The sequence below is a fragment of the Ursus americanus genome, chromosome 17, assembly GCF_024610735.1.
Source record: "Ursus americanus isolate L20-20 chromosome 17, mUrsAme1.1.p, whole genome shotgun sequence".
Lineage (NCBI taxonomy): Eukaryota > Metazoa > Chordata > Mammalia > Carnivora > Ursidae > Ursus > Ursus americanus.
This window is the reverse complement of record NC_142143.1, coordinates 6219216-6231794: the sequence shown is the minus strand read 5'-3', so window position 1 is coordinate 6231794 and position 12579 is coordinate 6219216. Positions and strand designations below refer to the sequence as shown.

General features: G+C 56.7%; 1 protein-coding gene across 8 annotated transcripts in view; it reads right to left on the bottom strand.

Moving 5' to 3' along the window:
- Positions 1 to 381: 381 nt before the first annotated feature.
- The window catches only part of PACSIN2 (protein kinase C and casein kinase substrate in neurons 2), a 129431-nt gene continuing 117233 nt past the window's right edge, over positions 382 to 12579 (bottom strand). For all 8 annotated transcript variants that reach the window (XM_045779931.2, XM_087868647.1, XM_045779936.2 and 5 more), the window contains 5 exons: positions 11272 to 11392; positions 8359 to 8480; positions 6082 to 6204; positions 5462 to 5658; positions 382 to 2156 (listed from right to left, as the gene is read on the bottom strand). In XM_045779931.2, the coding sequence (XP_045635887.2) occupies positions 2044 to 2156; positions 5462 to 5658; positions 6082 to 6204; positions 8359 to 8480; positions 11272 to 11392 (676 nt within the window). In that variant the 3' untranslated portion in view covers positions 382 to 2043. The remainder of the gene's footprint in view (positions 2157 to 5461; positions 5659 to 6081; positions 6205 to 8358; positions 8481 to 11271; positions 11393 to 12579) is intronic.

Here is a 12579-nt window from a genome sequence, read left to right as displayed (position 1 = left end):
GCCCCCCAGGCGCCCCTGGAGATGGGCATGTTATTTGCAGATACTGTAGGAGCAGAGCACAGGCCCAGTGCACAGCAGGCGCTCAGGGAATGTGTTCAAAGAAGCCCAGGTGATGGATGGTCTCTCATCTGGTCCTGCTGTTTGGGCCTCGGGGAAGGAGGTGCTGCCGGCCTGCTGTCTACACTGGGGAAGCCCGGGCCACAGAGTGCCAGGTTTCAGGGGGAGGGGAATCTCGAGGGGCTCAGGTGCCTCAAAACCCCAGCCTCTGGATTGGCAGTCCACGCGGACCTTCGCCTGGCTCCATGTCTGGGAAATGCTGACGAAGACACGGCCACCAGCCGACGTGAGCGTGAGGGACGCACGGCTCTGGAACAGTCACACTCATGAGATCAACTGTTTATTGATTCTTTTTTTCTAAAATACTAGACATTTAAAGAAACTCCCAACTTAAAAGACTTGACAATTTTTGGTAAATCTGTAGCAAAGGAATGAGGATTTCTGCTGGTAAGTTTTCATGACAAACACAGGCGCACGTCCACTTTCCAAACAAGACATCAGGCTCACTGGAAACACCGAGAAAATGCATAGCTCGTGATGGCGGCGGCCACTTCACCGATGTCTGAGTTACACAAATAAAGGTTTTCCCGCCGTCCCCCTCCCCGCCCTGTGATTACAGTGTGGCTCCTGCCCCGGCACACCTGCTCCTGGGCACTCAGGCCGCTCAGAGAGAGCCCGGTGCCCTGGGGAGAGCCCCGGCTTTCGAGTGCTCGTGAGGACCTGGGTGGGCTGGGAGCTGCAGCCGCTGGGAACACGCGGGAGGTTTTCCAGTGTCTGCTACGGAAAAGACTAAGGCTGGTCAGAAGGCGGACCACAGCTGGCCAGCGAAGACAGGCTTCCCCACAGCGGTCTCCACTCCAGAGAGGCCCAGGCCGCGCCCGGAGCCCAGGGGAGGCCCAGCCGACCAACCAGGCCGGTGCCCGAATGTCACAGTCTTCAAGCAGTTTACAAATTAAACCCACTGTCAAAAGCCATTAAATCTCATTAAAACAGTAGACAGACTCTTTAGATTCTCTGAATATCAAATAATATGTACAGATATACACCAAGACACGACAATCTAACAGGAAGCATCTCCATCTATGGATGCGTGTGCTTGAGAAGTTAGCTTCTTACTTTTTAACCTTTCGAACCACTGATAAAATTGTTAATTTGCAAGAATAAAGTTCTAAACACAAATAGAATGAAAATAGTTTTTAAATATGGGGACATCTGGAGTACTACCTAGGGTTACTGCGGAAGTCACGGCGGGCGCCCCGCGTGCGGAGGGCGCTCAGGACAGACACCCAGCCGAACGCGCTCGCACCCTCCCCTGCGCTCTCCGGCCTCGAGCAGCGCCCGTCTCGGAGCTGCGGCTTGCCCCCGGCTTGCCCCCGGCGCGGCCCGGCTGAGGGACAGCGCAGCGCGGAGAGATATCCTTAAGACGGGTGTATATCAATCTGTGCCATAATTGAAGTATAAATGAATGGAAGAACAGGTCTATAAAAAGTATAACTGTACACAGCCTTTAAATTATAAACCTCAACGTCTTCACTCAGAATATGGCAGGTACGTTTGTTCATTTACGGTGCGGGTGATGGGACTCATCAGAGGAAGTGATCAGTGGGACAAGAATCAGTGGGACCCACCAGTGACTCAGAGGAGAAGAGGAAAGACAAGGTCAAGAACAGACAGATCCATGATAAGCCAACACGCGCAGTGAGCAGGATGGGGGGACGGGGCGAGTTCTGTTGTACTGTCTTCCTGCGATCAGACCTCTCCGTCTGCACCGCGTGCGGAAAGGTGCCGAGTCCCAGGTGAAACGACCAGCTCGTCTGCCTCCGAGAGACACCATGAAGCCAAGAGCAACGGAGCCATCATGTTACAGGAAAAGGAGCGGATGCTCACACAGCCGGCTGCTGCCGGAGTGCCGCTGCCTGGGGCCGACGGCCAACGGAGCTCCTGGGGCCCCTGCCTCCACTCTCCGCCAGCCAGCCGGCTGGCCCGTCACTGGATCGCCTCGACGTAATTGGCTGGGTACAGGCCGACCTGCCCGTTGTCCAAGCGTCCCTTGCACCAGCCCTGTTCATCCTCGTCCTCTATCTTGGTCAGCTCGTCCCCTTCAAGACAAGAAGGAAGCAGTCCTGGTGAGCAGGCGGTGACACGCAGACCACCCGACACCTGGTCAGAGTGCCCTTGTGGCTTAGCCCCCACCCCTCGCCCACAGAGGGTCTCTAACTTGGGTGGGAGGGGCAGGGATTCTCTTGGGCCAGACCTGGTTATTTCCCGACTAAGTTGCATTTTAAGCTGCTCTTTCAGCCAGCCATAGGAGCCCCTGAGAGGTCTCAAGACCACCATCCCGCTCAGGGACTGCAGAATTCAATGCCACAGGCCCTGTGCTTCCTGACTGTTCCAGGTCAGGGCAGAGGAATGCTTTTAAAGGGCCCAAGACACCCCCGTCACCACCCTCTCCTGCTGTCCTCCTCCTTCCCAGGCCCCAAGACCGCTCAATCTTTGATCTCTGCTCCAGCACTTGTTGCCCTAAGCCAGTGTGTTCATTTCTTCTTTGTCCAGAGAAGGCTGTGGGAGAGGTAGGGACCCATCACTCTATCCCCAGCCCCCAGCTCAGGGCATTTATCCTCTGACTTAAAGAAATCAACCCCTCTCAACACTGAGATGGAAGCCATCGGCATAGTTCTGGAATCTCCCCATGGCTTTGTGTTACTGTGGTTTGATTCGTCTCGTCTGTTCAGACATGAAGGAACCCCTACTTCAGGCTGGGCCCAGGTAGTGGGGGAGGAACACTGATGACGGGGGGATAGACAGAGCCCTCGTCCTTCAAGGAGACAGACGGGGGCAACAGAGACCAAAGGTGCGGTCAGGGCCGTGCTGGTGGAAGGTCTGGGTCTGGCATCTCCCATTCACAGAGGACAGAGCAATCCAGCACTAGGGGCCAGGCAAGGAGCCACCTGGGGCTCTGGCCTGTGACTGCCTGCAGGGGCGCTGTGGGAACCCCATAACTTGGGCCTTCTGGGGAACAGGGAGCAGGGAACGGGTGGAAGACTTAGCCCTAGGACAGTTTTTGCCTTTTGTTTAGCTTGAAGCTTTGTATTTCTCATTGACATTTTGGTTCCCTTTGCAGGCTCAGTTGCAATTTCTTCCCTGGGCAATCATGCTGTGTTTAGGCATTTCCCTGTCTCTATTTCGTGTAGCCGCGATTTTGATGAAGATGCCTGTGGGACCAATATCCAGGGCTGCTGCTCATGGGCAAAGCACCCCGCCCCTGGGGCCTGGTTTCCTCCTCTGTGGACCGGGTGCTAGGATGACTCAGTGTTAGAGCAGGGAAGGAGCCAGGGTGGCCAGCATGCAGTGAGCAGCCAGTTAGCGAGAGCTGCTGTCACTCCCATGGGAGGGACGGCTTTTCCTCCAGCTGCTGAGCCACGGACCACTAAGCCACGGACCGGCACTGGGGACACTCTGGCAGCACCAGTTCCCGTGCAAATATAACTCAGCAACATCAGTGAACACTAGGGGCGAAGTGAGTGCCAAGAGGGGTAAAGCTCAGGGGCGCCTGCGTGGCTCAGTTGGTTAAGCCTCTGCCTTCGGCTCAGGTCATGATCTCAGGGTCCTGGGATCGAGCCCCGCTTTGGGCTCCCTGCTCAGCGGGGAGCCTGCTTCTCCCTCTCCCTCTGCTGCTTCCCCTGCTTGTGCTGTCCAATAAAATCTTTTTTTTTTTTTAATATTTTATTTATTTATTTGACAGAGAGAGAGACAGCCAGCAAGAGAGGGAACACAAGCAGGGGGAGTGGGAGAGGAAGAAGCAGGCTCCCAGCAGAAGAGCCCGATGTGGGGCTCGATCCCAGAACCCTGGGATCAGGCCCTGAGCCGAAGGCAGACGCCTAACGACTGAGCCACCCAGGCGCCCCTGTCCAATAAAATCTTTTTTTTTAAAAAAAAAGGAGGGGTAAAGCTCCATCTTCTCCTGTCCTTCCTGCCCCTGTGGGTCCCTGGACAACTGGCGTTTCTCTCATCCCGCCCTTGCACACAGCCAGGCTCGCAGGTGCACGGTAAGACCAGCTCTGTGATGCTCACTTGGGCTGGAAAGGGCCCCAGGGGAGGGCTCCGCAGGTGTCTGAGATGCAGAGGGATGGAGGGCACCGGAGTGTGCTACAGACAAAGCAGCGCTGGCCAGGCAAACATCACAGTAAAGATAACGTATAAAACAGACAGTGAAGAGGGACGCTTTCCAGCTGTAAAAATGTGAAACCAGTGGTTTAAAACATGGGTTTCAGTCAGTCTCCTTTTAACTTTAACTGTCACTCAGAGCAGAAGGATATGTCTGTAATCTGCTGACAAATCCAACGGGTGAGACAGAAGAATTAGAAACGACAATGAATTAATCAACAGAAAAAGGAGGGGGCAAATGGCCCCTAGAGGTCAGAAAACCGGACAAATGTGTGCAGGAGCATAAGAAATGCGTAAGAACTTTCTAAAACCGGCCAGGGGCCCATGAGCACGGACACGGCCCTCCGCCCCACAGCCAGCTAGACACGGGCGTCTGTCCCAGAGGCACAACCCGAGTGGAGGAGCACACTTCAGCCTGAGCTGGCTGAGTTCTGGCCGAGCCTCCCGATTCAGGGGGTGGACGGTGGATCTGGGGTGGCTTCAAGGAGGGGGCAAGACAGAAGGAAAGAACTTGGTGCTCTGTGGGCCCACTTTGGCACCAGGCCACTTCAGCTTCCTCTGATGGGCTCTAAGATAGTGCTTTCAAACTGAGGGTTGAAACCCATTTTGGCAAATCGCAACCAGCATTTAAAAAAAAAAAAAAAAAAGACAAAGGCTAGAAAGTCTGTGTGCACAGAGCTCCCGTAATCTGGATCCAGACTGTTCTGTAAAGCAGAAGTTTTGGGTCCTGGCCACAAAGGCATGCTGGCAGTAGAATGTATACAACACGACAGACTGCAGGGAGGAAGCTCAAAGCGCACGGCCCCGAGACGCAGCTCCGAGTGGCCCGGGGCCGCGCCGAGCGCTATGCTGGGCTCTGGGCAAGGTGGCTTGCCCAGGGCTCCTCTGTCAGCTGGGGGTCTCTGGAGAAAGCCTTCCCTTGGGGACCCGCACGGCTGGCTGCTTCCAGAAAGCACCTGGGAAAGCCGGCTGGTGCTGGCGATCAGCACCTCCTACCCCCGTGCCTGCGGCCCGCAGTCCTGCTAGACCAGGCGCCTCGGGCGAAAGCACCGGGGCACCTCGTGCCTCCTAAGGTTTGGCACTGAGCATCCGCTGCTTTTGAAATGTGGGAGGAGAACTCACAAATGGAACTAGTGGGAATTTTCCAGACTTAAAAAAGAAAAAAAAAAAAAAATCCCAAACCCTCCCGCCAGCAGGTTGGAAGCATCCGCCCCAGATGCCCGCCAGGGAGCCCACCTACCCGCCTTGAAGCTCAGCTCATCATGCTCCTGCCCTTCATAGTCGTAAAGTGCCCGGACCCGTACTTCTGTCCCCGAGGTGGCATCCTCGTCAAATGGGTTGGAGTCCCCGTTGGCATCCGTGGAGGAGAACGGGTTGTTGGATTCGTCATCTGACCAGTCAGTGGGGTAGCTCTGGGTCTTCTCGTAGCTGCTCACACTGCAAGAAAGGGTTGACCCGGGGGCCCTGAGCACGAGGCTGGCAGAGGCACGAGGCCCTGCCCGGAGCCAGGAGCCCTGGGGCTGGGCGGGGGCCTCCTTCCGCAGGAGCACAGCCCCTCGGCATCACAGCGCAGTCAGGCTCCCCGCAGGGCCACCCAGCACACCCGTCTTCCTGCGGTGGTGTGCCAGGGCCTCGGCGAGGGTTAACGGAGGACAGAGAAAAAGCAACCACAGATTGTTAATGGGTGTCCCCCTCCCTGAGAAATCGAGAAGCCAGAGACTGTCCACCAGCTGGCAGCCGGGCCACCTCCTGCAGGCCTCATGCATTGCTTTGAGTGCCAAGGGGGCGAGAGCCTGGACAGAGAGAGGAGAGACAGAGAGCGAGCGAGGTGGAAACCAGAGGAAACGTTTGTTCACCAACTTTTTGGCCTTACTGTCCTCCTTCTCACTGACGGTGCTCCCCGTGTCGTCCTCATCCTCGAAGGGGTTGTAGCTGGACAATGACTGCGCTGACCGTGCGGGGTTGCTCGGGACACTAAGGTCACTACAGGGAGAGAGAGAGCTTTCAGGGGACCCCAGCTCAGTGCCCCCCCCCCCAGTCCTGGTGCTCCCAGCTGCAGGTTCACAGGGCCAGAGTCTGAAGGGACAGAGCAGCTCCTTGCCAGAGGACGATACGTTGTTCGAGCAGAAAGACTGGTTTAGCAAAAACACTTAGTAATATTTTGGTGAATAAACACACTTTAAACAGCTAAGAGAGAATACATCCATTTCCTCTCTTGCCTCTGGACACAGTCTATCCTGAACAGGAGACCCGGGGTGCGGACAGGCGGCCGCTGGAGCACAAGTGACGTCTGGGATGGCGGCTTCTCCCCACAGTCCTCCCCACTTGGCCCCCCTTCCTGATGCTGTGAGCTGGCAGCCGGCCTGTGGGGCTCTAGAGGCTGGGAGCCCCGCTGTTGAGAGCAGGAGGGAGGCTCCTGGAACTCTCCAGACCCCACAGCACAGCATCCCCTCCTTCTGGCTACAAAGGCTCCAGTGGCCTCCTCCTTGCTTCTTCTGGGGTTAGAGCTTCCAAAATCAGCACCAAAGCCCACTGAACAACACTTTCTAAAACAGAAGGACGCCCTTCATGCTCCAGAGAGAGAACATCCGTCCGCATAACCGTATCAGCCGCCCACTGTGTGCTGGCCTAGAGGGGACGGAGCGGACAGAAATCTGACCCGGGCCCAGGCTGACGGTTGACAGCCAGGATGCAGCGATGGTGGGTGCCCGGTGTGGAGCAAGACGGTAAAGAAATCAGACGGGCCCCTACGAGCCCTAGCACCACAGCAGGGATCAGCTGCAAAGCAGGGCTGGCGGGGCCCGCTCCACCTCTAGCCTGTGAGTCAGGGCTGCAAGCCGCTGGCATTCAGAGTGCTGCATGGACGGCTCAGACAGAGCCGGGGGGGGGGGGGGGAGAGGAGAGGAAATGCCTCAAACACCACCACTGACCCCGAGTGGCCAGCAGCTGCCTTATGGCTTCAGGTCTGGCGAGAGGCACCGGACCCAAGGCTGCCTACTGCCTACGCCCGAGCCACGTGTCTGAGACCACTAGGCCCTCCTCCCTCCCTGTTACCTTTCTCTTTCTGAGGGGAGGCTGGTGCTGGGAAGCTGAATTTGTGCAGCAGCCCTGGCCTGCCTACACTCTCCTAGACCCTCCTGAGCCCTGGGGTGGTGTCCCGTTCCCCCCCCAGCCCTGCCCTAGTCACCCAAGTGCCGGCCTCATCCCTAGGACGGTGCTTACTGCTCTGGTCACCTTACCGAGCCCACTGCCCAGACAGAGACACGGCAGCTGAATGACAACTGGCTGTGTCTGGCCAGGGAGCCCATGTAGGGCCTTCAGTGCCTGGGGCTCCAGAAAGGCCTCCAGAACCTGTGCTGACCCTCCTCAGAAACGGCAACTCTGAGCTGTATTATTACTTCTCGTGGCATGGCCGCCTCTGGCCGCAGAGCCTGCAAGGCAGGAGTGGCTTCCAGGGAGAGGCGGCTGGCGGCCTCAGCTCTGCGGAGGATAGTAACGCTATCTGCTGGGACTCGGAGGCCCAGGGGCAGGCCTCATCTAGCACACACTTTCCAGGAGGTTCTAATGACCTCAGTGCCACTTTTTCTACCCAAACTTGGTTTCAGCAAACAACTAAATCAGAAATAAAATAACCAACCCTCTCACCAAAGAGGTGACTTGAAAAGGGGGGACACTTGACAATGATCTTCTGCACTCCTCCCCTCCCCAACCAAATCAGGCACCTGCATACAGGACAAGGAAGTACAAACCTGGCTAGGATACCAGAACCCGCCCAAAGGACGGCATCGACAGTGACCTCCACCTGCCAGTGGGCACTACTTGGGGACACACAGTGACCAGTACCTGATACCACATCTTGCCCTCACTTGGGGCCCAAAGCATGTCTGTGGCAAAGGCTCCCTTCTCTGGATCTTTCCACAGCTCTAGCATCAGGTGAGCTGATGATCCTCCCCAGAAATGCCTTTGGGCCACTGCCCAGCAGAGTTTGGATACCCAAGGAACATCTGGAAAGACACCTGTGGGGTTCCCTGCAAGGCCTCACTGGGGAGTCTCCCAGGTGCCCAGGCTGGGAGCGTCCGGCCCACACAGAGGACTGGGGGACCTATCCCAGGGGACGGAGGCTGCTGCAGCACCCACCTGCTGGGCTTGTTCTGCAGAGCCTGGTCGCCCGTCTGGTTGATGCCTGTCAGGGTGACGCCATCAGCAGCCTTCTTCTTCTCTCTCCGGCTGAGAGTTCGATTCAGGTCTGCGGACCACTCCTGGGCAGCAGGCAGCGAGGGAGAGAAATGGGGAAGTTTGTTTGTTTGAGGCCACATCAGTTTAACACACCAGCCAGAAGGCCAGTGGCCTGCCCTGCACAATATGTGACACGGAGCCCCGCGGCCTCGGTTTGCTTTGTTTCCTAGCCAACCTCAGGTTCCTGACACCCTCCCGCTACCCCCTCCTCACTGCTACAGGCGGGGACTCCAGCCTGTGGAGGCCTAGTCTCCAGAAGGAGAGTCTGCCCAGCCAGCACTCAGATGTCCAGGAACTAACTTCCTCATTCTGCCCTGGCCCCTAGGACACTAAACCTCCAGCCACCTCTGGCCAGCAGGGGTCGCCAGAGGCCTCACCAGCTTTCCTTGAGCCTTCCAAAGCAGACGGGATAGTTCCCATCTTTCCCTGAACTGTTTCTGGCTCCCAGCTGGGCAGGAGAGCTGGCCGCAGGGCCTGAGCAAGCCTGCGCCATGGGGACCGCACACCACAGGGGTTGGATGTCACATGACCGGGGGGGGGGGCAGGGAAGCTAGCCCACCATGCAGGTCTCCAGGGACTGGCGCCCTCAATGGTAGCACAGGCTGTGGGACTAACAGAGCAAAGCAAAGCGCTGACCTCCTCAAAGGTTCACCAGTTTCCCAGCATGTACACAGCTTTTATCAAGTGCACTGAGAAACACTGGAAGTGGGTTAAAGGAAGGGGCGATGACATCATCTCCCAAAAGGTGTGTGTGTGCACACAGTTAACCAATTCTCCTTCCGGACCCCACCCATCGCCAAACAACCTTAACTGAATTAACCCTTGGTGTGACTGAGTCCACAGCTTGGCCCGGGTTAGAAGCCATCTTAGAAACATCAAGTCTAACCTGCCAACTTGTGAGACAAGAAAACTGAGGCCCAGAAAGAAAAGGTGACTGGCCCACACACAGTTGGTGGCAGACCTGGGCCCCTGACTACAGACCCTGGTCACCTATTTGTTTTTCCATTATTTTCTCAACTGAAGTAAGTTGACTCGGAGCGACCACGTGAATATTATAAGTCTGTCCTGACTGGGTGACTCCCTTAGGGCCCACGGGATCCACACCCGGCCGGCTTGGGAAGGAAGGGCCAGCTGTTAGTGCGGCCAACCAACAGCAGGGCAGCATGGCTGCCACGCGTCTTTTGCTGGCCCGCGCTGTCAGAACCAGGCTGTGGACCCCACACCGACCCATGCGGGCCGGACACACACTGCAGGAGGTTTGGGATTATACATTAGCCAGAAAGTAGGAACTTACTTCATCCTGCAGCATGGAAAATAAAAACAAATAATTTTATTAGAGAAAGTCAACCATGATCCTCTAAAGAACCGTAAGCACAGGCCATGAGTGGATGCTGCTTCCCGGCCTGCAGGATCCACGAGAGAAGGGCCACGGTGGGCTCTGGCCGGGACGCCCATCCCAGTGAGACAGCCTGTTAGGTCTCCCTTCCCAGACTATTCCACTCTCTGGGTATTGGTGGACAACCACAAGGGACCGGGGAAGGGGTGCACATCAGAGGAAGCTTCCCGAGCCCCTCTCCCGCCCCGGAGCAGTATACACTCCCTGCAGGGTGAAATCCCACTCCATACGCGGAACTCCCTTCTTCCAGTGCACCCTCGCCGGGGGCGGGGTAGGCTCTGTGCTTTCCCCTCTAGGGCCACTTCCACTCGGAGGGCCCTGGCCCTCTACTTTGTCCTGGTGCCTCTGTGGAAGGGGTCCAGTCTGCTCTTGGCCTCCTGTTGGGAGCAGATGTCTGAAAGAGCAGGGGGTGTGCTCAGCTGCAGGGACCTACACTGTCATCGGAGCAGCTTTCTTGAGAAGCTCCAGAAGACAGAGGCACATGTGTGAGGAAGGACACAACTGTAAGCGAAGAGGGGGCCAATGACCAGCATGGACTCCCAGCTGTCAGAGGAGATGGGTGCTGTTGTCATTCCCATTTTTACACGGAAACAAATGACTTGCTGAGCGTCCCACAGCTGCCAAGTGGTGAGACCAGACATCAGCGCAGCCGGTGCTCTGGCGCCCACTAGGGTGGGAGAAGCCCCTTGGCCCTCACACAAGGTGTCCTCCCTGGAAGGCAGCAGCCAAGCCTTTCCTGGCCCCTCCTTTACCACAAGGTGGGGAGAATCCTTGCCCTCAGAGAACAGGGTGGCAGGACTCGGTGTGGGTGGGAGGGGCAGCGGGGCCTGGTGACCCAGGCCTACGGCTGGAAGAGACCCGAGATCCCCAGGCCCTCACATTTTGCATGTAAAGATACTGGAAGCCTCAGACCCATGAAATCAGGAAAAGAGAAAAGTTAATCCTGAACCAAAATTAGCTGAATTTACTGCCTGAAACAAGGAAGAGTCCCTCGTGTGAAGGGTAAGAAGAGCTACACATACCCACACCCCGCCCACCCCTCGCCACCCCTGACCTGAGGCCCGCCAGGCCTGGTACGCACTGTGGCAGCTCCCTTTGCAGCCAGCCTGCGGGGGTGCAGGGAACTGGGCAGCTCCTGGGACTCATCACCGAGAAGAGAATGCCAACGGTCAATAAAGGACCATCAAAGTTTTCAACAAGAAAGAACCTAATTGCACCTTCACTGAGATTAAGGCCCTTCAGCAGTGCCCTCGGGACTCTCAGCACTGACCTGGATTCCAGAGTAGCCATACTTAAAGGCTGCCTCATGAACAGGGCAAAGGCCAACACCGAGTTCGAACGAAAAAGAGAGCATACGCCTCAATGGGGGCCCCGGCCCCTGCCAGACCAATGGGGTCATGGGCACAGCCTCCTCTTACCTCAAACTGTGGCCAGTTCATGGACATGCCTGGCCCGTGGTTGGCTCGGAACCACCGCAGGTCCTCCACCGCATCCGCGGCTTTGATGCTCTGCTCCAGGTCTCGGTAAATGTTCTTGTAGCTATACCAGGGAGAGGAGATGTGTGACTCTCTTGGAAGACAGGGATGGCCACCATTCATCCCAGCCCGGAGCCTGGCGACAGTAGGAGCGTGGGCTCCAGCCACACCAGAGTCAGCTTCCTAGCACGGACCAGGACGCTCTGCCCGGCTCGGCTGGATGATGATGTGGCCTCAGTGTACACAGCAGACACAGCTTTGGCTTCCCACGAACTGGCTTTAAATCAAACCGGGTGGGAGAGCAGTGCTCTATGTCAGATAATGAGGAACGTGACGGCATGTCGGCCACATGGACACCGATCTCTGTGGCTGCACTTAAGCAGGTCCAGAACCGAGTGTCAGGAAAGTTCCCCCTCATCCCTTCAAAAAAGCTGGAAGGTCTACACTCAGATGTGCAAAAGCCGTAAATGAAGGCTGCCCAGCGCTCACCAGCTCACCATCCTAGGAAGCAGACCACGAAGGACGGGAGCATGCATCCCTGAGGGGTCTAGTGTTTTCCTTTCTCATCTATATGGCGGGCAAGCCATTTCCCTCCCTGGGTCTCCATTTCCTCCTCTGTTGAGTAGGCACAGTGCCCTCTGGTATAAATTGAAGTGCGTCCTCCACACACGATATGTTAAAGTCCTGACCCCCAGTACCCTAGAATGTGATTTTATTTCAAAATGGGGTCTTTATAGAAGTAATCAGGTTAAAATGAGGTCGTTGGGGTGGGCCCTAATCTATGGGCATCTTTTCATAAGAAAGGAGAAATGGAGACACGCAGACACACACGGAGGGAAGGGTAGGTGAAGACATACAGAGAAGATGGCCATGTGACAGAGGCGAAGTGTCTACAAGCCAACAACTGACAGCAGACAGACTGACAGCTGCAACGATCCTCCCAAGAGCCTCAGAGGGAGCACGGCCCTGCCAACACCTTGATTTCACGCTTCCCACGTCCAAGCTGAGCGAGAACAAATTTCTGCTGTCGTAAGCCACGGGTCTTCGGTACTTTGGTACGGCAGCCCAGGGACACTACTCAGCCATCTACTCCCCGGGCTGGCGTCGAGGACTCAGTGAGGCCGGGCATGCCGGCCAAGGACAAGCATGCACATAACGGGCACAGCCCGCCCCGCCCCAGCCCGCCGTGCAGCCCCGGGCAAGTCAGGCCACCACAACCTGCCTCAGTTTCCCCATCGGTGAGACAGGGAA